Consider the following 22,821-nt stretch of genomic DNA (forward strand, 5'->3'; position numbering starts at 1 on the left):
AGACTGTCTGCCTAAAAAAGTCAACACTTTAAAAATTGTAATTAACATAATTTGTTTATAGCTGGTGATGCTTTAAAAACGAATAATTGTGAAAGAGTTGACAGAACAGTCGAGTGACGCTATTTTCTTTCTTTATTTGCTTTCGCAAGAGCTCGCCAGTAATACAATCTAATGTTTTGTTTTTTGCAGTGCATGTGTGAATGTTTAGACCAGTTTAGCTAAACCGTCTTATTATTCGTGATTTGTTTGTAAGAAAGAAAAAAAAAAAACATAACTTTGACTTGGTAGGACAAATATAGAGATGAAAGGTATAATTCACTGTTTTGCAACCCAACAAATAAGCAAGGTGAGATTTGAAATGAACTTTCAAAATCCAGGGTAGGCCTGTACTGTGTCACCTGAAGCCACTTTGCTACAGAGATCCCCATGGTTACCTCTAAAACTGGTAGCCTGTCTAGTGACCGCAACAGTGGATTCCACTGCTCTCCAGTCTGGGTACAAATCTGTCAAAACTGAAAACAAAACGTCTTTAACTGCATAAAAAAACTATATTTTTTCTAATCTTTCTTTTTTTTTCATTTAATGGGAAAGTTTGACCTAGGCAGCTAAAACTTCAGGACAGTGCGTTACTCTTTAGGTTGAGTTCTGGTGATTTTTCACGGCCTACTCAACATTAATTACAAATCAAGCACTAAATGCACAGTATCTGATTACCAACACAGTATCTAATTATCAGCGCAATACTGCTGCTAACAAAAGTCATCCTGTTACATTGCTAATTCTTGTGACCGTGTGTTTATGGATTCAGTGAGGCCTGTTTTGTCATAGCTTTTGTCATGAAAGATTCTCAAAACGCACAAGTGAGTCTAGAATTGTTTACTCAGGGTTTGCTAAGTATTCAGCCCCTTAAATCAGTACTTGGTAGAAGCAACTTTTGCAGCAATTACTGCTAAGAGCCTTTTTGGATAGGTCTGTACTAGCTTTGCACAGTAGGAAGGTTAAATCTTTGCCCATTCTTCACAGGAAAATTGCTCCAGTTCTGATAAGTTTCTTGGGGATCATCGATGGACTGCAATCTTCAAGTCTTGTCATAAATTTTTGATTGGATTCAAGTCAGGATTTTGACTGGGTCACTCAAACATTAATTCTCTTGTTCAACCACTCCAGTGTGGCTTTGTCTTTGTGTTTCGGATCATTTTCCTGAAGAAATGTGAATTTCCTCCCCAGTTTCAGAGTCTTGGCTGACTCAAACAGGTTTTCCTTAAGGATTCGCCTGTACTTTGCACCATCCATTCTCCCCACTATCCAGACAAGCTTCCCAGTCTCAGCTGAAGAGAAGCATCCCCATAACATGATGCTGTCATCACCATGCTTGACAGTTGGGATGGTATTGACTGGGGGATGTGCAGTGTTGGACTTGCGCCAGACATAACGCTTGGAATTTAGAACAAAAAGTTCAATTTTTGTCTTGTCTGACCACAAAACCTTTTTCCACATGTCTGCAGTGTCATCTGTTCGCAAACTCCATGCATGCTTTAAGATGAGGCATTTTGAATAATGTCTTCTTTCTTAACACCCATCCATACGGCCAGCTTTGTATCGGGACCGGCTTATTGTTGATGTGTGAACACTGACTCCTATCTCAGACACAGAACTTTGCAAATCTCTCAGGGTCATTGTTGGCTTGGAAATTTGAAATCAGTAGTGACATCCCGAACCAGTTAGAACCAGGAGAGTAGCGTGTCCAGACAGACAGGACTGTTGTCTAGGACAAAACAATTTTAGGTCTACCCCCCAAAATATTATTAAAGCAGCTCATTGTAGAGATATTTAAAGCATATTTGTTTCAATGCCTTTCGCCAAAAACCGAGCTGGTTGTGTAAAAAGTAATTTAAGAAAGGTGATGACAAATTGGACACCGCCCCTTTAACAGAAAACTGCCGTGGGGCGGGTCTAATAGCAGAAGTGACGTTATTTCATTTACTTTTGATTTTGCAGTAAACATCTCGTTTGGTACTTTATTTCCGTTTGTAAATGGGGTTTATAGCATGTAAGGCATACTAGTTTGTTTATTAAGTATCAACAATTAGTGAAAACAAGAAATAATTGTTCACAATGTGTATTTTATGTGCAAGATACCATATATCATGGAGCGGCACAGGTACATTCAGCGTGTTTGTGTATCTGCAGGCCTTAATTTACTGGGACGACACAACTGCTATTTTAAAATAATGAATTTTCTTTCTAAAATATATGCTTTGTTTGTCATTAATGTATAGTTTTTTATTTTTATTAATTAAGAATATTATTGCCTTCCATTTTTCTAGTACGAGATATCTGTTCTTTATATTAGCAGTGTTCATCGTTTATTTTGTTTACCTCAATTATATTATATGTAGATTACTTGTAAATAAAATATAAAAATGTGTTATTTAAGTATAACAAGCAAAGTGCCTGTTAGTGTTTGAATACGGTCTCCACTAACTTTGGACTTTGTTCTTTCTCTCTTAAGGTTTTCCTTCCAGCTGCACCAATGCGACAGTTTGAAGAGGAGATTTTGTTTAAAGAGTATGTAAAGATGATGACGGATATGATCATTTTGTGCTTCACTTTGGCAATCTCTTTATCATTCTGGATCGTTTCGCTTACTGCTAGTACGTATTATGGTAAGTATCAGTCAGTATGAGCTTTGCCTTTACTTACACCGGTCAATGACGTCACGGTTTTCAAGAGCACTTGCCATGCTTCTAGTTAGCAAGTTGTTTTGCTACCTGTTTCACAAAAGATAGATAACAATGGTAGGCATGTTGAACTCGTTGATGTGTGTCTGTCTTCACTGCTGATAATGTACAAGAGGTTCGTATTGCTTTTGAGGTTGTGTTCAGATGTTTAAGGCTTTGAGTTAATCCAGGTGGTTTAGATGAATTAAGATGATTCCAGTATCAAAATATGGGGGTTACAATAAGAATAATAACAATATTTATTTTATATAGTGCCTTTCATTGTGGACCACAATCACAAAGCGCTTTACGAAACACAAGACTAGGGTGTGTGAACTATGCATCAGCTGCAGAGTCACTTACAACAACGTCTCACCTGAAGGACAGAACACAAGGAGGTTCAGTGACTTGCTCAGGGTCACACAATGAGTCAGTGGCTGAGCTGGGATTTGAACTGGTTATAAGCCTGTTTCTTTAACCACTGGACAACATAGCCTCCTATGAAGGAAGCTGTCATTTTTTTTTCTCTGTGTACACCAGTGTAACAAATTATTAATTAAATTAGCACCTTGTTTGTTTAATTGCTGCTTCTAGAATGTTTTTTTTGTTCTTGTACTGTCAAATATCTCTTCAGGGTACTTTTAAATTCACAGCAATGAGTTGCTTAAATACATGTTTGTACTTTTTTTTTTTTTTTAATCTCCAGGTACTTTACATCCTGTCTCTCCATGGCGCTGGCTATTCTCAGTACTGGTTCCCCTCATCCTTACCTCACATAGTCTCAAAAGGAAAAGTCTTGACCGCAGTGGAGCGTTAGGAGGTAAATACTGTATGTGTGCCACTTCACACAGCTGGACTCAGTAATATTAAAATAAACTCTTTGAGAAAAGACAAAACATTTTTTAAATAATTTGCATTATGTATTATTACATATAATAACATTTAGTGTTTTCATAGTTGAGCTATGAAAATCCTAAATGGAAGAATATGTAGTAATACATAACATAAAACATGTTCCAACTGCACTGCATAAGAACCTTTTATTGAAGGAAAAAACATAAGCAGCTTGTTCCTAACATAGCTCTGTACGCAGATGTTCCTAACACAGCTGTTTTTCATAAGGAACATTCTCAAACATTTAATAAAACCAACTTTTTAGCTGATTTCCAGCCTACAGCCTCTCCATGGTGTGTTTCCAATGATTTGTGCAACGCTTGTACATTGAAGATGGTTAAGAAGTCGCCACAGACATTTCATGTCTGCTCTCCCCTTGTCTTGTTTTTCAGCGATTGTGGTCGGATTCATTCTTACTGTGGCTAACATGAGCTTCTTTGCTTCCTTGCTGGCATTCTTTGTAACATCTTCCAGACTAACAAAATGGAAGGGGGAGGTGAAGAAGCGTATTGACGCAGATTATAAAGAAGGTAAAATGTGCATTGCATGCATTTCATATTTGTTCGATGGTTTATTTCACTGACTATAAAACATCATTCTCTTTGCTCTGTGTTGCAGGTGGGCAGAGGAATTGGGTGCAGGTGTTCTGCAATGGAGGCGTCCCTACAGAACTTGCTCTGCTCTACATGATTGAGACTGGCCCTGGGGAGATTCCAGTGGACTTTGGGAAGCAGTACAGTGCAACATGGATGTGTTTGTCCCTCTTGGGTGCCTTGGCATGCAGTGCTGGGGACACATGGGCCTCTGAAATAGGACCTGTCCTTAGTTTGAGTCCACCAAGATTAATAACGACTTGGAGGGAAGTCCCAGTGGGTAGGTTGTGTTTTTATTTAGTTATTTTTTTTTAACCACTGTATTAAGTTTATTGGCATCGCTGTCCCCACCTACAGCAGTGAGCACTCATTTGCAAGAAAAGTTTAATTGCTTCATTTCACACAGTAATGGCATCTGGGGAGCGTGCGTGTGTGGGCAGGTGGGATGGGGTGGCTTGTCGTTCATGGTTGTTTGGCCATTTATTTCCTGACTTAAAAGCAATGGTGTTTGCAGGGAATACTTGATTATCTTTCAGACAGACACTTTTTTGTTTTTGGTTTGCTTGGTTATGCTTACCAACATGTTATGTGATAAGTTTCTCTTTCCTTATTTTTTTTTAATTACATTTTTTTAGTCACTGTATTACTTCCGCATACAATAAATAAGTAAATCTGCACAGTGATGGTTGTTTTTCATGAGGGTTTCAGGGATACTCTCCTATGCCCTAACAGAAAGGGTGTTGATTTCTATTCTTTGTTCCCTCTTCAGGTACGAATGGGGGGGTCACTCCAGTGGGTCTTCTTGCGAGTCTCCTGGGTGGAATGGTGGTGGGCCTGGCTTACTTTGTCAGTCAGCTGCTCTTTGTGAAGGATCTGAACCTCGCTGCTCCACAGTGGCCCATTGTTGTGTATGGTGCCATGGCAGGATTACTGGGATCCTTGCTGGATTCTTGCATAGGTGCCACTATGCAATATTCAGGTTGGTCTCAGACAGTCTGTGGTGAAAACGTGCATTAAATTGAGCTGCACAGTTAAGTTCTAACTTGGCACGCTGGCCTTCACTGGCATTGAAATACAAAATACAGCAAAGACATTGTCAGTAGTCGAACTATTGTTTGAGACTGCAATCACTGCCCCTGTTCAACCAAGCCTGCTGAGATGCTTCCATGCTTGAAAGACTATAAATACAGAGCAGGAGCCCTTACATAAGCATGTACATACATACGTCCCACTTTTCTATAGAGAAGCTCTTAACTGATTGTGACTAAGCTTGATCACGGCATTCTTTACCAAGTCATTGTGCATCAGTAACAGGAGAGGTGAAGGAACCTTCCTTTACAGAAGTATCAGCAGCAGACTTGTATCTTTACTGATATCTACAGATGTGTTTATCCAGTTGTGTTAAAAGTTGGTTGTGGCATAAAAAGTTGAAAACATAAACAAATCCACACTTTGTGAAATGCTACTGTAGCTCTATGATTTCACCTGCAACCTTTTCACCGCAGATTACAACATGATGCCTGTCACCTGGCAGCAATGGTGGAATTTCTGAAAAAGACTTTGTTATTCGTGCCACCAGGTGGCAGAAGAAAATATAATTTATTAAAGTAACAGCAGGGCCCCGCTGTGGCCTTCAAGTAAATGCTTGGTTATAAAGCAGTCAGATGTTTTGTGCCTAGGTTTCAGTTTAACTTTGTTCTACGACATATATGTTGCGTTCATTTGAAAAATGTTCCTCTTTTCTTGCAGGTTATGACAAAGGCAAGGTTGTGAACCACCAAACAAACTCTTCTCAACGGATATGTGGCAAACCTATTCTGGACAACAATGCCGTGAACCTGTTTTCTTCCATACTGATCGCGCTGATACTGCCTGGAATGGCCTGGGGGTTTTGGCCAGTGCAGTAGATACTTTTGCATTGGGGGGGGGAGCTGTGTCTGTTGCTTTTTCATTCTGGCTTTGTCTTATCTTTTTAATTTTACAGTATTATGTTATTTTCTTAAGAGGGAAAACTGCTGACCCAATCCCCAAAGCACTGACTAATGACTTTTTGTTGAACGTTTTGTTTTTTTAAAGTATATTGATAAGTTATTGCCAAAACCAACAACAGTCTAGAACAGCTTGATCAATATCATTTTCTTTCTTTTTTTTTTTTTTTTTGTCCGGTCAAGACAGTCAAATAACAAATGAGTTATTTGTAACTCCAGGTCACTTATTTCACATATTTAAGCCGTTCAAATTTGAAAGTCAGCAGTTTCTCTTTTTCAAGGGAGTCTTCTTGTATGAGTAATTAAATGCCATGTCGCATCATGTTTTAACCTGCTAGGAACAGAAAAGCTCAGAGAACCTTGAAACTGTTTACAATAAAGTATGAAACTCAACCATGTCTGCTGTCAGTGGTGGTATACTGCCATGGAGTGGAGATTCAGGGCTGTGTCACAATAGTCGACACAGAGTTGATTCCAGACCCTAACAATTCTCTATGTAAACAAGTGCTTCCTATTTTCTGTTCTGAATGCCACTTTGTCTAATCTCCATTTGTGACCCCTGGTCCTTGTTTTTTTTTTTTCAGGTCTAAAAAGTCCCTTGGGTCGACACTGTCAATTCCTTTTAGAATTCTGAATGCTTGAATCAGGTCACTGCGTAGTCTTCTTTGTTCAAGACTGAATAGATCCAATTATTTTAGCCTGTCTGCATATGACATGCTTTTTAAATTGAGAATAATTCTGGTTGCTCTTCTTCCCACATCTGCTTACTCGCTTTGATGCAAGAGTGGTCCGTTAGCACTCAGGAGAGGAAAAACAAAAAACCCAGAACCAGGTGAGTAGGGGAAATGAAACATTTTGGAATCTGTGGCTAAATGGACCACCCTTCCTCCAGGCAGCTGGCTAAAGGTCATAATGGTCACAGAGAGGGCTATACAGTATTGTTCATGACAGCATCCACTCTACTCTTGAAGGATCCTGTAGTCTCTGCTTCAACTCTTCCCAGCAGCCTGTTCCAATGGCTCACTCTTTCTGTGAAAAAGCTCCTTCTCCCCTCGGTAAAGAATATGCCCTTCATCAGCCCACCTGTGGCCCCTGGTTCTGTTCTCCGTGACCTGTGAAACATAATTATCAGCAGTTCCTTTGTTAAACCCCTTGAAAATTTGAAATACCTCTAATTAGTCACCTCTGGCTCTCCTTTCTATGCTATACAGACTCAGCTCTTTCAGTCTGTCTTCATATGGCATACCCTTCAATCCAGGAATTAATTGTGTTCTCCTCTGTACTCTCTCCAATGCCTCAAGGTCTTTCTTATGATAGTAGGAACAGAATTGGACACAGACAGCTACTGCGAAAAGTTTAGCATTACCTAGAATTTCAGGATCGAGCCATAATTAAAAAAAAGAAAAACTATGAACAGAGTTAAGATATTTTATTTAACATCATGTAATCATTTTTTGTCAGTTTTTCATTAGGTATATGGAAAACTACAAAGCATTATGTAATTCAATATGTTAACATAACTATCGAGCAGGATTCATTCGACTTTACAAAGCAAAATGTGTGAATTCTACAGGGGGATACAACATCTGTTTAGTTTACCTCTCCCCAAGAGGCAATTGAAAATGCTGCTTCTCTTTGGGAGCCCTTTCCCAGTTATTTTGTGTGCTGAGGTGATGTCAGCTAATAGGGATGTAACAGTTACATCACACCAGGTAGATCACACCACGGGGAGGGCTTGGCATGTGAGCCTAGTTTAAATTTAAAAAATGCTGTTGGATTGGATGTTTTTCATTGGTACATAAAAAAAAAGTATATATCCGATCTGATCTTGTGCAAAATAAAATGAAACGTGATGTGATGTCACCCTTGGGCTTAGCTGATTTGATTGTACAAGAGAAGTGGAAACTGGACTGACTAACATGGGAACCACATCACCAAACAGAAAGTAAATCGTATGCTTAGGGGCTCTTGTATGACCCGGTATGTTTATTTCTGTTTTAGAACCAAGTGCTGCAAAATTGTACTGGAGCATAAACTAAACAGGCATGTTAAATAAAGGGCTCCAAAATCACCCACTGTACGTTATGTGGAGTTTGGCGGAGCTGAGCGAATGGTTTCGTTTAGCATTTAATAAATAAACAGAACAGAAAATAAAAAGGTTGTAACAAAACAAAAACACAGGACCCGGCACATTCGCCAAAACAAAAGTGACAAACAAAACGGACTATACAGACATACACGGCGAGATGATTTAACGATTATTATTATTATTATTATTATTATTATTATTATTATTATTATCTCCGTATACAAATGTCGACATATAAGAAAAGTACCTAATACAAATACAAATAATAGTTCCAGGGGCAGAATAAAAAAACAAAAACAAACAAACAAACAAACAATAGATTAACAAGAGGAAATACTCATTACATTTAAAGGAAAACATACAAAAGAACACATATTTCTGCATAGGCCCCCCCACACACATATTTACACACACATTATATTTACAAACAGCACAATGGTTGCAATCAACACCCAGTGCTCTATGGCGTCGCTCTCCTGATGGATAAACATCAGTACATAGTTTGTAATGAACTTCTGATACTCTTGGGAAAGTTCAATACAGGGCAGTTGCGTTTTTTGAAGATTTGTTCTGTAATGTAATGTCCCATTTAGGGAATAATGCTTTAAGAATTACCCCTCCTGCCTTTTATTATTTTTAGTATCAGTAATCCATTGATCAATAAGCTGGGGTATGATGGGGTGCATCCAGAATATTGTATTGCATTCCTAATGAGAGAAACAAAAGGAACCGGTGTAGCCATTACTACCTTCACATTGGCTGTTACAAGACTTGTGACGTTTGCAATCTGTTGTTCAGTATGTCTTCCCCCGTGCTATCCATGTTTTTAAATGTACGAGAAGTGTCGGTGGTACAGTATACATTACACCTGTCAAACAGGTTTTTTTCTTTCTTTATGAATTTCACGTGTCATTTTTCAGAAGGTGGTGTTGCTGATCCTAAACAACTATCGTTATGGCAACCACCAATTACATTACAGCATTTGAAATACGTCAACGCGCTCCAGATTCAAACAGTCTTTATAACAGCTGACTTGATTTTTTAAACAAACCAGAAGCAACAACTTGCAAGACTTGTAACAGTCGGGTATGTATTACTGTAGCTGTGTTTACACTGTTTAGCCTAAAAAATATTGAGCAATGAAGACTGATATTTACTGTATTTATTTGTGTACATTTTTTATTTTCTGTAGCTTGTGGTGCAATGTAAACATCGGTAAGCTACATGCTTTGTACTGTACTAAATCCATTGCGTGGTTGTTATTGTATTATATTAGGTATACAAAGCAGTTAAAATATATGAGCCGAAATTATAATAGATATTGAACTGCATGCAGTTTAACAGTGGCGGGATAGAGGGATTCCAAGTGAACAGCAGACAGTCAGAACAGATGGGTGTGTAACGGTACAGTGTCTGAATTGCCTATATTATATTTCTGAAAAATACAGTACGGCTTACAAGGACAAAACAAATATATTTCCATTATTATATTATTATTATTATTATTATTATTTTACAGTACTGAACATGAGCTCAGAGAAATGTTTGCAGAAGAATGTCAGTCCAACCCAACAGCCTCCTACACCAAGCATAATGAAACGGAAGAAAATCCAAGAGACGTATGTTTAATTCTCATCGTTCGTTTGACACTGATTAGCACTAATTTCTCATTCTTTTTACTCTGTATTTTCCAGTAAAATATTCAGTTAATGTACAGATGTAGTAACACATTATCTAAATGATATAAATGTACATAGCATGTAATGTAACACATTTATAAGGTAATTGATGGTGGTGGTGGTGGGGGATGTGAGTAGACACCTTTCCAGGGGAAATCTTTGTCAATGTATTAAATTGAAAGCTGACATCTGAATGTACTGTAATCCACAGCATTTTTAATTGTGTGTGCACAGGTCTATTATTCGGAATGTATCTTTGCATAGCTACCAAATTGATCAATATACAGTGCCTATAGAAGGTCTACACCGCCTTGAACTTGTTTCATTTTTTGTTGTATCAGTGCCTCAGAGTTTCCACTTATCTACACACCATACTCCACACTTAAGGGGAAAAAAGTTTTTTATTAAGAAAAAATATTAAAAATACAAAACTGAAAGATTATAATTGGATAAGTCTCCACCCCTTGAGTTAATACTGGTGGAAGCACCTTTGGCAGCAATTACAGCTGTGAGTCTGTTGGGATAGGTCTCTACCAACTTTGCACACCTAGATTTGGCAATATTTGACCATTCTTCTTTACAAAACTGTTCAAGCTCTGTCAAGTTCCTTGGGGAGCGCTGATGGACGGCAATTTTCAAGTCATGTCACAATTTTTCAATTGGATTTACGTCGGGGCTCTGACTGGCCCACTCAAGGACATTTACCTTTTTGTCCCTTAGCCAAAAGGTGAACATTTTGAAAGAAGGTGTAGACTTTCTATAGGCACTGTAACTGTTTTAATACACCTTTTATAGGCTGTTAACATAAAGTTTAATATATTGTGCTGTCACCAATTCAAAAAGAGGTTAAATATTATTATATCCGCTAGTGAGCACCTAAGGCTACAGTATCTCGACAGAAATCCTATTGACAAACCATTCTAACAGCAACTCAGATTGTTAAAGACACTTCCATTTGTAGCTCAAAGTCTCAGAGCATAACAAATATACATCCTCCTCAGTGTCATAAGAGCTGCAGAAAACTGCTTTTAATCTACGACTGTGGAAGCAACGAAAGGCGTTTGTGTCTTGCTAATTAAGCTGCATGAGAAGGCCCCTTTCTGCCCAGGCTTTGTTTCATTCCTGCAGGATCACTGTACTTCTCTTTCCAGCAATGTCTTCAGAAGCCCAACAGACAATATGGTGTCTCCCTGTACACGCAGACTCCTGAAGAAAACTGATAAATTTGTGTAAGTAAGTTTGCCTGGGCATTTTTATTGAATCAAAAAGCAGTTGACACTGCATTGACTTCAGAGCAAATCGGTTTAAAACAAATCCCTATAGAGTGCCCCCCTTTTTCCAGCTGGACGAGTGTCTCCTGCAGTACATATAGGTCTGGGAAATAAACTCCCCTATTTGAATAGCAAAACTGTTTCCCAAACTGTAATCAGAATAGTTGATATGTGCAGTCTGCTTCTAAAACAGATTGTTTTGTTTTTAGGAATCCCAGCAAGACATTTCCAGATGTGCCTAAGTGTACTGTTGAGGATAAAGAAAATGCTTCCATAATGTAAAATGGAGAGAGAGCCTTCATCAACAGCCAAGCATTAGCTGGGCTGGTTTCCTGGGTTCAGGGCGTTCTGCTTGTTTCAAGAGTTATGCTGGGTCACTAGCGCTTATGATTAACTTTACTATAGCGCACTGAACTGATGGTAAGGCGGCATTTGATCTGAAAATTAACAGGTGATTCTGAGGTAAATTTTTCTACCCTTGATCTCAGCTTGATACATACTCATATACTATGCCATTGTTCATAAGGCAAGCTATAAATACGGGGAGCAAATATATTGTAGTATAAAGTTAAAGGGGATTTTGTTATACAAATCTTTTCCAACAAATTGTTAAAAAGAGTATGCATTGTACAAGTTGTAAAGGCTGCTACACACCAGACAGGATGTGACAAGCGAAACTGCAGCGATGCGAGAAAATGAATGGAACCTGTACTTTTGACAGGTATCTTTCAGGCGACGCGGGAACGACACCAGGGTGACACTGGAGCGACACGAAATAAATGGAATTGAATCCTTATTTTTTGCAATTTGTCGTGCAACAACTAGGGAATTGGAGGAAAAAATAATGCCATGAAAAAACACAGAGTTTTATGCCATACATTTTGAAATACATTCAGAGAAGACACTCATAATTACTACATCATGTTGACAAATATGAACCAGTCTTGATTATAGTTTTGTCAGTAGGATTTTTTTTTTTAAATAGTTTTATTGATCTGGTAGTTTTCAATCTGTCGCATCGCCTCTGTCATTTCTGGTGTGTACGGTCATGTTGCTGTGAAAGTATTTTATCACCCAATGAGAAGTGTCATGTTTTTTTATAATGTAAAATGTTATTTTATGTAATATAAAATAACTCACCTTGTATGATGATTTTATAAACATGTATATGGAGAGTTTACTGTATTATTTCTGTTGCTAAAGGTTATATGAACTGTTTTAATACATAAAAAAAAAAAAAAAAAAACTTGAAACAGTCCTAAATCAATTAAACACATACGAGTAATTTAATGAAAATTGCAGGTTAATTTGAGTATGATTCAGAAAATCAGGGTAAACTTTGCAACCTTGCAAATGTATCTCACTGGAAGTATCCCAAACAACACAGTGATTGTGTCGATCAAACTGAAACAAACAAATGTTTTGTGTTTTAAAATATAAATGCATATAACTTAAGATCTTGTGTATTTATTAACAAGTTAGAGCAGGTTCCCATGTATGTCACCAATACAATAGAAAAAACTGTTAAATCATGAATATATTTTGAACTATATATATAAATTTATAGTTAAGAAAATATTGTACAGCTAATTTGAATGCAATGTCATTTGCATCTCATATAGAGAAATGTCAGATGGCTGAATCACATGAACATGAGGCTGTACTATATATGAATGCTCTTTATCATCAGCATTATGATTAATTCCCTTTCCGGTTGTCTAGAATTTTCATGCTCCAGGTCATTCCAGATAGCTGCTTCCCCAATATGGCTCGAAACTGCAGCACAAAAAGAAAAACCACCTTGTTAATAATTTTATAATAGCAATAAGAGGATGCCTTGTAACTAGAAAACAAGATTCCTAACAAATGGGTGAATTACACTGTTACACTGTAATGCGCAGAACTTGATCAAAGAAAAGTCATTCTAGATTCAGCTATTTAATTTAGGTTTAAATATGCTTCATACTGTTCACAGAGTGTTGTGTTTATTTGTGATCTTGTCAGTTATTGGGCCTTTCTCGTTTGTGGAATAACTACAGTACTCCATGAACATGTATGGTGTATCCGCTATATTAACTATATTTAATACAAAAATATATACTTTTTTCTAGGCATAATTTGTTGGGATGAAACAGATTCTTTAATAAAGCCAAGTACATTAAAAATAACACTGTTTCAGTTCCCTCGATTTATACCACAAATTCATTAGATAGGAGCAAGGCTGAGTGGGCCTGGGGGTCCCCATAAGAGTGCCCTTGGCAGGTGGTGGAGGGGAATAAGCGAAAAACACAGGAACTGGGTATAAATGGGTTCCAGTTAATTTAGTAAGCAGAATCCCCCGCTCTGCCTCCTGAACTATGCCAAGGCTAAACATAAATAGTTTTCCCAAATAAGGGCACTGCTTTTATTAGTGTTCTCCTTAAAAGCAAAATACAGATTTGTAGGGTCGTCAGGAATAATAATAATAATAATAATAAAAAAAAAAAAAAAACCAGGAACATTTTCAACACAACCACTATTGCTGTTATTTGTCACTGTGCAAGAGAGTCGCAGTAACAGAAGTGCAAATTACTAAACTAGCCAAGGGTTTATATAGTCAATAATTACTTTGCTACCTTTTCCTCTACTATCTTCTGGCACTGTTGTGGTTCATCAGAGCACCTGTATTTTATAGTAATAATTGCACGGTTTTCAGCTTCTGTAAAAGAAACACAGTGAATAAGAAAGAAGAATTGATGACTGGTGGCCTGTCATGCTTTTAATGTCCAGTATTTTCTGATTATTTGTGTGGGTCTAACAAAGTCAATGCAAAAAAAAAAAAAAAAAAAAAATACAAAACAATATTTTTCAATCATGTTCTTCAATAAGAGACATGTTTTTTTTAATTGAAAGTAGGACATCATGCCTTTTTCAAGTAGGCCTGATTATATGTAACAATAGAAAAAAAAAAAAACTTGTTCATTTTTATAGCAATAAACAGTTTTGATAATGCTACATAGAGAAAGAATATGTACAACAGACTAGACAAAATTTGCTGAAATTCATAAGAAAGCTGTATAGAAATTCTCCTTACTTGTGTACTGAGATTTTGAAACAGGTGTGCTTTGTCCACTATTATCCGGTATACTGCTGGCTGCATTTCCCACCACAGTGGTGACATTGAAGAAGTACTCAATTCCTGATTCCAGGTTAGAGATGACAGTGTAATTTGAGCTGGCAATGGTGGAGCCTTGATGACCCAAAATGTAGCTGAAGTAGGTTACATTAAAGCTGTACGATGCCTTCTCCATACCAGAAGGTTCACCCCAGCTCAGAGAAACCGAGTTAGTGTCCACCGAGTCTATTCTTATCTCTCCAGGTGGGGAAGGAACTTTAAAAATAAAACAAGGCATGTAGCAGAAGAGTGCCAGGGGCAAGATGGCATGTGGGTTATTCTACTAGGCTTGTGTCTCTGTAGACCTGTATTTGTTAAAAATTTACAAGATAACCAAGGTTGATAGTTTAAAATGAATTGTCCTCCTATTAGTGCGAGCAACCTTATCACTGACTCCTCTAGGAACACATTTTGGCTATTTGCTTTCAAATCCAATGACAGAATGATTGGGCAGATCGCAGTTTATCAAATTATGCTGCGTTGTTCAGCAGATGCTTGATTTTTTTTCCCCTCCACATTTTGTATCTATGAATGTGGATCGGTGGAAACAACACAAATACATTGTATCATTGTATCTCAGAAACCTAGATACGCAGAAGCATGATTGAAGTGTATGTTGTGTTTTGATGGCTGCAACGCTTATTTGACTCACTTGGTGAAGACTGCTCTACATAGATTACAGGCTTTTTCCTGGATCAGACATGTTTGACTTGATCACTTCATTTGACTTCTTGACATTGACTAATTTATTTTTTTAGACTTAATATTGATGCTGAAGATTCTGTGCATATTTTGACAATCCTGCCAACTAGTGGGGTTCTTGAGGAAACACATTCAAATGCCTAGATTAAATGCCTGGATTAAATGTCAATCCAGAGAGGCCACCTAGTACTTTTCTCCTCACAGCAGGGCTGCACTCTAGACTGTTAGGTGCTGTTAACAGTTACACTGATTTTAACAAACTAAGCTAGTTCAGATTGGAATAGCCCAGACCTAGGACAAGTTATAAATTCTTAGACAAGAACTACCCTAAATTAGACAGTGTCAATTTAGGATAGCTCTTGAAAGCTATGTATTTCACCTTATCCAATCACTTTGACCTTTTACAGGATATGCCATTCCATATTATTGAATTGCACATACTGATACATTAGCATGAATTGGGGTCTATAGCTAATTTTTTAAGTTCCTGATTTCAATGTAGTTAAATATTGTTTTCATAGAACCACATGTACATAGAGAAATAAGGAAGGAAACATTTCAACATTTTTCAACTCTATTTGCTTTAAATATTGTAAAGAAATGGTTCTTACTTGTATAGAGAGACTGAAAGACAGGTGTGCTCTGACTTCCATGGGCCTGCACTGTGGTGACACTGAAAACATACTTGCTTCCTGGTATCAGGTTAGAGATGATAATGGATTTGGAGTTTCCACTAGTGGAGATTTGGTAACTGGTAGAGGAGCTGGAGTAGGTTATGTTAAAGGTATAGAGGATCCCATCCATACCGGAAGGTTTGCCCCAGCTCAGGGAAACTGAGTTGGTCCCTACAGAGTCTACTCTTATGTCTCCAGGTGGAGAAGGATCTAGGAAAGAAACAGTATAGTTAAGCAGTCTGACTCAAGCCATATAACTATAGAAGTATAATACTATAAGATCACAGGAGGTAAGTAAAGCGGCTAAGAGTGCTGTTTTTATTGAAGAGACAATTAACTGCAGTTCTAGGTGCAATTTCTATCTGATGGAGATATTTTCCAAATAAACATGTTTTATGTACAGAAACGCCCCTTACTTGTATAGACAGACACTGAAACAGGTGTGCTCCGACTCCCATGAGCCTGTACAGTGGTGACATTGAAGACGTACTGGCTTCCTGGCATCAGGTTAGAGATAACAGTGGAATTGGAAGCTGTGTTGATGGTTCCACTGAACCCCATCAAGTAGCTGGAGTAGGTTATGTTAAAGGTATACTGGATTGCATCCATACCGGGAGGTCTGCCCCAGCTTAGAGAAATTGAGATGTTGCCCACAGAGTCTATTCTTATGTCTCCAGGTGGAGAAGGATCTATGAAAGAAACAACTGAGTTTTGCAGTCTGACTCAAGCCATATCTACATAAATAATAATACTATCAGTTCTCAAGAGTTAAAATTGCTGTTTTTATGGAAGAGACATTTATCTGAAGTCCTGGGTGCTGTTTCCATCTGATGTAAACTTTTTTCAAACACAATAATCTGTTGTGTATCATCCCGTCACATAGTCACCCTGACTGGTTATTATCCATGATCAAGCTTTTCAGCAACGTCACCAACATGTACAGTGCTAATGCTAAATGGTTACAGGAGGCTGTGTGGTCCAGTGGTTAAAGAAACAGGCTCCTAACCAGGAGGTTCCCTGGTTCAAATCCCAGCTCAGCTACTGACTCACTGTGTGATTCTGAGTAAGTCACTTAACCTCCTTGTGCTCTGTCTACAGGAAAACAAAAGAGAGTTGTGCTTACAATTGTTTTTCTTTTCGGACACCTACGCATTTTGCTACAGTGTAGATTACCAGACACTAATGTAAGTGTATACAGCACTGTGGCAGGTCAGGAGCCCTGTGCATGAAGAGTGTTTTTTGTGTAAATATATATTGTAAATAATTTGCATTTATTGTAATTAATTAATAAAGTACCTGACGCTCCTGGGACAGCTTGGCTGCCGTGTGTGATTGACAGCTGTGAAATCTAATCAGCAGGTAGGTGTGTTCCAGTGGAGAGTCAGGTATAAAAAGGTTCCCTTTATTCACCTCAGGGCTGCTGCAAAATCAAAGCTAACTGAGCTAAAGAAGCTGAACCTAGCCGATGTGTGTGTGAGTGTGCGTGTGGGTGTGTGACTGTGTGTATGTGTGCGTGATTGTGTATGTGTGTGTGAGAGTGAGCGAGGACTAGGTGTAATGATCCCTTATATATTAATCCAGCTCTGCACCTTTAAGGATTGGTGCTCTTTAGAGACTGACGTCAAACTCCACCTCTCAACAGAGGAGGTGCATTGTGGTTGTGGGTGTATAATGAAGAGGGTTGCACAAGTGGGGCAGGATGGTTAATAGTTGTGCAGGGATATTAGAAGATTGTAAAAAGCAGTGTAACCTGAATGTCTTCAGAGTTAGTACTAAATACCCGATGGGGAACTCTTATGGTACTGTGCATATACTGACAATCTGTGACTTGTGCACCGGATTGTGAGGACAGGTTAACAAAGTATGTGACTGAAAATAAAGTCACGTATTATGAAAAGCCTTGGACTTCTGTGTATTCAGTTAAGTACTCCTTCCTACAACGTTACTTCAGCAGACACCTTACACAGGGTTGGATAATGAAGAGTGAGTAAGCAACTTGAAACCACCGACAGCCGGAATTCCTTAATTAATGAACAGAGAAGATTAGTTCAGGGATTGTAGATTCCAGCAAAGTTTTCATACACTGTGTTGTATGTGATCCGTGTGCTGCCATTGCTGGTAGTGTCACTTGAGCTGTTCAGTGTGTTGATATGTAAATAAATCCTGCTCGCCTGCGGGGGGCGTATCAACTTCCACCTCCGACTCGATCTCCTGCCTGTCAGTCAGCAGCGAATGCACGCACCCACACGGCAGACAGCCACCCTGTCACAAGCATTAATACCTTGTATGTTTTTAAACAAGGGATTTTGGGGAGCTCCCTAATGAAAGCAGGATCAAAACAGTAATTGTGTGAATACAGTAATTGTTACAGTTGTGTATAATGGTATTTAAAACAGGATTCATTTATCCCACTTTTTACATTTCTGCTGATACTCTGTCACACCGCAGGATTATACGATGGATTACTGTAGTCTATATTCTAACATACAGAAGTGCCCCTTACCTGTATAGACAGGCACTGAAACAGCTGTGCTCCGACTCCCATCCGCCTGTACTGTGGTTACACTGAAGATGTACCGGCTTCCTGGCATCAGGTTAGAGATGACAGTGGAATTGGAAGCTGTGTTGATGGTTCCACTGAAACCCGTCAAGTAGCTGGAGTAGGTTATGTCAAAGGTATACTGGATTCCATCCATACCGGGAGGTCTGCCCCAGCTTAGAGAAACTGTGTCGTTGCCCACAGAGTCTATTCTTATGTTTCCAGGTGGATAAGGACCTTTAAATGAGGATGTTAGAGCATGTCAGTCAGTGATGTCACTAGGTTTGCTCCCTACCTAATCATCTCAATTGCTACATCCATCCAATAGGAACATAAGAAAGTTTATAAATGAGAGGAGGCCATTCGGCCTATCTTGCTCGTTTTGTTGTTAGTAGCTTATTGATCCCAGAATCTCATCAAGCAGCTTCTTGAAGGATCCCAGGGTGTCAGCTTCAACAACATTACTGGGGAGTTGGTTCTAGATCCTCACAATTCTCTGTGTAAAAAATCGCCTCCTATTTTCTGTTTTAAATGTCCCTTTTTCTAATCTCCATTTGTGACCCCTGGTCCTTGTTTCTTTTTTCAGGTTGAAAAAGTCCCTTGGGTCGACATTGTCAATATCTTTTAGAATTTTGAATGCTTGAATCAGGTCGCTGTGTAGTCTTCTTTGTTCAAGACTGAATAGATTCAATTCTTTTAGCCTGTCTGTATATGACATGCCTTTTAAACCCAGAATAATTCTGGTCGCTCTTCTTTGCATTCTTTCTAGAGCAACAATACCCTTTTTGTAGCGAGGTAACCAGAAATGAACACAATATTCAAGATGAGGTCTTACTAGTGGATTGTACAGTTTTAACATTACTTCCCTTGATTTAAATTCAACACTTTTCACAATATATCTGAGAATCTTGTTGGCCTTTTTTATAGCTTCCCCACATTATCTAGATGAAGACATTTTTGAGTCAGCAAAAACTCCTAAGTCTTGCTCATAGATTTCTTCTTCAATTTCAGTATCTCCCTGTCATGACAAGGAAATAAACAACAGAGAGGTGGAGTTGGGTGGAGCTGAGCGATTGGTTTCACTCAGCATTTAATGAATGAACAGTAAATAAAAAGGTTGTAATAAACAAAAACATGGGACACGGCACTTTTGCCAAATTAAAGAGACAAACAAAACGAACTACACAGATAAACATGGTGAGCTGATATTAACTATTAACTATTACACTGTGTAACAATTTTATTTATTTTTTGTTCCTGGGTAGTAAGTGTTATTTCCTAACTGCTTATGCCTCAAAAGTATAGAAAATGGCTATTATTCCCCACAAACTTTGCTTTTGTGACCAGGATAGTGATATTTAGAAATATCACTATTTCCAATGGGAAAACGGGCAAATGTGTCTTTTCGTTCACATAAAGTCAGAAAAAAACATCATATGAATCCAAATTAACATGTATTTATACTAAAGCAATACAAAAATGACTACAAAAGATTTAGAAATGAGTAGTTTTTCGAGATTTACGATTATACTGTAAATTTACTGTAAATTTACAGTATAATTGTAAATCACTTCTAAATCTTTTGTAGTCATTTATGTATTGCTTTAGTATAAATACTTGTTAATTTGGATTCATATGTTGTTTTTTTCTGACTTTATGTGAACGAAAAGACACAAAAGCTCTTGTTTTCTCACTGGAAATAGTGATATTTCAAAATATCACTGTCCTGGTCACAAAAGCAAAGTTTGTGGGGAATAACGTCCTGTGATGAGTCAAAGGGGTTTCGGTCTGCAATTCAGCCTCCCAACAGTAGAAGGCATCAAACCAACTCGGGATTTCCCTTACCAAGGTCTTGTGACCATGACAAAAGTCATCTTTTTGAGGGGCGGCACCTTGGTGAGGGGCGGAAGTACGAGTATGTAAATTCCAGCCACTGGAGTCAAGTGAAATTAAGGATACCTGTCAGTTTGGGATTGGTGATCCACTGACTACCGGGGCGGGGTTTGCATACTAAAGGAAACGTGCTACTGTGTTCGGGGTTGGTCCTAAGGAATAGAGGCGGGGAAAAAAAAGGCTGGAGGGAAGTACTTGGGAGGTTGGACTGTGTCACGAACGGAGGCCTTACTAACTTGGTTCTTTTCTGTTTTTATTCCTTTTTGTTTTATTTCTGGATTGAAGCAGAACGCGAAGAGGACTAAGAGGCTTCCGTTCCTTTATTTTTGATTACTCCCGCACTCCCTCCCTCACATCCTTCTTTATTATTTTTCTTTTTTTTCTCTCGTGTAATATTAAATAAAATTTTAATTGTTACACGTAAATCACTGTCTGGAAAATCCATTTGTACTCACACGCCTCACACGGCCATTTTCTATACTTTTGAGGCATAAGCAATTAGGAAATAACACTTACTACCCAGGAACGAAAATTGTGTTACATAGTGTTATTATTCTTCTAACCTCGGTCTCCAATCCCGTTCTCCACTCACCGATGACACAACCCTGAGTGAGTGAAATCATGTGGCTTTTATGCAGCTGTACCGTGACTCGATTGCTAATCAATCATTCAATGGAGTCGCGGTACAACTGCACGTGAATTAATAAAGTGCAATTCCCGTGCTCATATTTTATTACATTTTACTTGCACGTGAAGTGCTGTGCAATCCTTGTGCCTAAATACAAATATACATCTTAAACACTCGTGTTACACAGACCTGTTTATATCCCGTGTACCAATGATTATACACCAAAATACACACAGTGGCGGGGCACTTTGCCACACTCCCATATGATATTTATAATGCACATTTATATTTTCTGCGTGCAGTACCTTATAATTTTCTCTATTAAATGTCATTTGTCATGTACCTTCCCAGTTCTGAATTTTGTCCAGATCATTTTGAATTACCTTTGCTGCTGCAACAGTGTTTGCCACTCCTCCTATTGTTGTGTCATCTGCAAATGTAACAAGTTTGCTTACTATACCAAAATTTAAATCATTAATGTAGATTGACTGTGTAAGAGGTTTTCTTGACAACAGTTTTAGAAGCTGGAATCCTTTTAGTCAGTTCATACGTCAGAAAACGGTTCCACACTGGCTCAGCAGAGTGCAACCTTATGGTAAAGGAATACTGCAGCTACCAATCTCTGCTCTAACCGAGGAGTTTACGTGAGCCAAATTGGAAATTATATTAGTAGACTCACGTGACAAATGCATAAGGGAGGCAGCACCTCTGTTGAAAACTGGAAGAAAATGGGTGGAAAAGAAAGCTGTGGAAGATGCTAAGGCTGCCCTTCGAATCGGAGATATTATGGGGCAAATTCAGCATGGAAAAGGAGGTTTTGGTCTCAGTTCAGCTCCTCCTACATGGCACAAGGCAACCCCAGCTCAATGGAGGAAGCTGGTAGTCAATGAGGTGCAAAAGCAGGAAGAGGGGATGAGATGTGTAAAGGCTGTTTCCAAGGCCAAACAGGGAGAATGGATGAGATGGGAGAGTGTGGAACAATGCAAGATCGGCTGCCAAGTTTACTTGGCGCCGTGACCAGGTGGTACGATGTTTGGCCTTAGCATTGGAAGACATGCGTAACCTGACCAATAAGTTGCCACCAGTTCCATCAAAGCATTACACACAAAAGACAATATTCCTCCATACAGGAGAGCAACCACCAAGAAAAGGTTTTAAAATCAAGCCTCGTTCAGGACAACTGGAAGCTGCTAGAGACTAGAAGATGCTGGCAGATGTTGGTCAACAGCTTATTTTTCCACATGAGATTGCAACCACTAACCTTTGAGCAGACATTGTCTTGTGATCTGGATCAGCACACCTTGTTCATCTTGTAGCGTTAACAGTGCCATGGGAAGATGCTGTGGATGAGGTGTATGAGAGGAAGAAACAGTATGCTCAACTAGCTGCTGAAGCGGATCAGAGAGGATGGAGAGTCCGAGTTTACCAGGTGGAGGTGGGTTGTCGAGGATTTGTGGCACACTCTGGAACCCAATTTCTCAGAGATGTTGGGTTCAGTGGCCAAGAGTTGCATTGCACAGTGAAGAACTTATCTGAAGCAGCCAAAAGGAGCAGCAACTGGCTGTGGTTGAGACAAAGATTCTGGATGGGGATCTCGAGCACAAAAGAAAGAAACCAACACTGACATACAGGTAGGTAAGCTGGCTGAGCTGAGTGGGGGATGGAGGTGGGTGATGCTGGGATGCCAGAATCACCATTGAGCCTTCTTGATTGTCATGTCGACAAAACACTGAGGATGGAAGGTTCCCACTTGAAGACCCCAGAGATGTACCTTACTTAGCTCAATCCAGACAGTTGTCATGCTGATGCGCTGGGGAGACCACAATGGGTTGATCCCCAGAGCCAACAACGCAGCCCTTGTGTGTGCTGATGAGCTGATCCCGGGATCCAGCATTACATTTCATCAATCAACATCATCAGATGAAAAGCAACGCAAATGGATGGAGATGCAGATGGATCACATTCATTTACTGCAAAGGTACGTCTTAGTTGGTGCT

General features: G+C 38.8%; 2 protein-coding genes and 1 long non-coding RNA gene across 6 annotated transcripts in view; 2 read left to right on the top strand and 1 right to left on the bottom strand.

Moving 5' to 3' along the window:
- The first annotated feature begins 1,953 nt into the window (after positions 1-1,953).
- Positions 1,954-6,593, top strand: LOC121318032 (transmembrane protein 19-like). 2 transcript variants are annotated; one of them, XM_041254238.1, is made up of 7 exons: positions 1,954-2,050; positions 2,513-2,666; positions 3,427-3,540; positions 4,007-4,144; positions 4,233-4,487; positions 4,977-5,186; positions 5,957-6,593. In XM_041254238.1, the coding sequence occupies exons 2-7, from the start codon at positions 2,534-2,536 to the stop codon at positions 6,112-6,114; spliced, it is 1,008 nt and encodes a 335-aa protein (XP_041110172.1). In that variant the 5' UTR covers positions 1,954-2,050; positions 2,513-2,533; the 3' UTR covers positions 6,115-6,593. The 2 variants fall into 2 exon arrangements, with proteins under 2 accessions (XP_041110172.1, XP_041110171.1); XM_041254237.1 differs by having other exon boundaries at positions 1,987-2,161.
- Positions 6,594-6,895: 302 nt separating this feature from the next.
- LOC121318034 lies at positions 6,896-12,426 on the top strand. 3 transcript variants are annotated; one of them, XR_005950570.1, is made up of 4 exons: positions 6,896-7,027; positions 9,804-9,903; positions 11,115-11,192; positions 11,444-12,426. It is a non-coding gene; the product is annotated as an uncharacterized LOC121318034 (long non-coding RNA). The 3 variants fall into 3 exon arrangements; XR_005950569.1 differs by lacking the exon at positions 6,896-7,027 and adding an exon at positions 8,517-9,370; XR_005950571.1 differs by lacking the exon at positions 6,896-7,027 and adding an exon at positions 9,402-9,499.
- Positions 12,427-12,838: 412 nt separating this feature from the next.
- LOC121318033 (receptor-type tyrosine-protein phosphatase beta-like) overlaps positions 12,839-22,821 on the bottom strand; it is a 53,500-nt gene continuing 43,517 nt past the window's right edge. The window contains exons 22-27 of the mRNA XM_041254239.1: positions 18,268-18,540; positions 16,181-16,453; positions 15,702-15,974; positions 14,308-14,604; positions 13,850-13,932; positions 12,839-13,010 (exon numbers count right to left, since the gene is read on the bottom strand). Of these exons, the coding sequence (XP_041110173.1) occupies positions 12,933-13,010; positions 13,850-13,932; positions 14,308-14,604; positions 15,702-15,974; positions 16,181-16,453; positions 18,268-18,540 (1,277 nt within the window). The 3' untranslated portion in view covers positions 12,839-12,932. The remainder of the gene's footprint in view (positions 13,011-13,849; positions 13,933-14,307; positions 14,605-15,701; positions 15,975-16,180; positions 16,454-18,267; positions 18,541-22,821) is intronic.

The sequence above is a fragment of the Polyodon spathula genome, chromosome 7, assembly GCF_017654505.1.
Source record: "Polyodon spathula isolate WHYD16114869_AA chromosome 7, ASM1765450v1, whole genome shotgun sequence".
In the NCBI taxonomy this organism is placed as follows: Eukaryota; Metazoa; Chordata; class Actinopteri; order Acipenseriformes; family Polyodontidae; genus Polyodon; species Polyodon spathula.

What these genes read in the sequence shown, in the direction of transcription:
- LOC121318032 (XM_041254238.1), top strand. Translation starts at nt 2,534, where the DNA reads ATGCGACAGTTTGAAGAGGAGATTTTGTTTAAAGAGTATGTAAAGATG. An exon ending in TACTGCTAGTACGTATTATG is followed by an intron (nt 2,667 to 3,426) that starts GTAAGTATCAGT and finishes TTTAATCTCCAG; the next exon opens with GTACTTTACATCCTGTCTCT. An exon ending in CCGCAGTGGAGCGTTAGGAG is followed by an intron (nt 3,541 to 4,006) that starts GTAAATACTGTA and finishes CTTGTTTTTCAG; the next exon opens with CGATTGTGGTCGGATTCATT.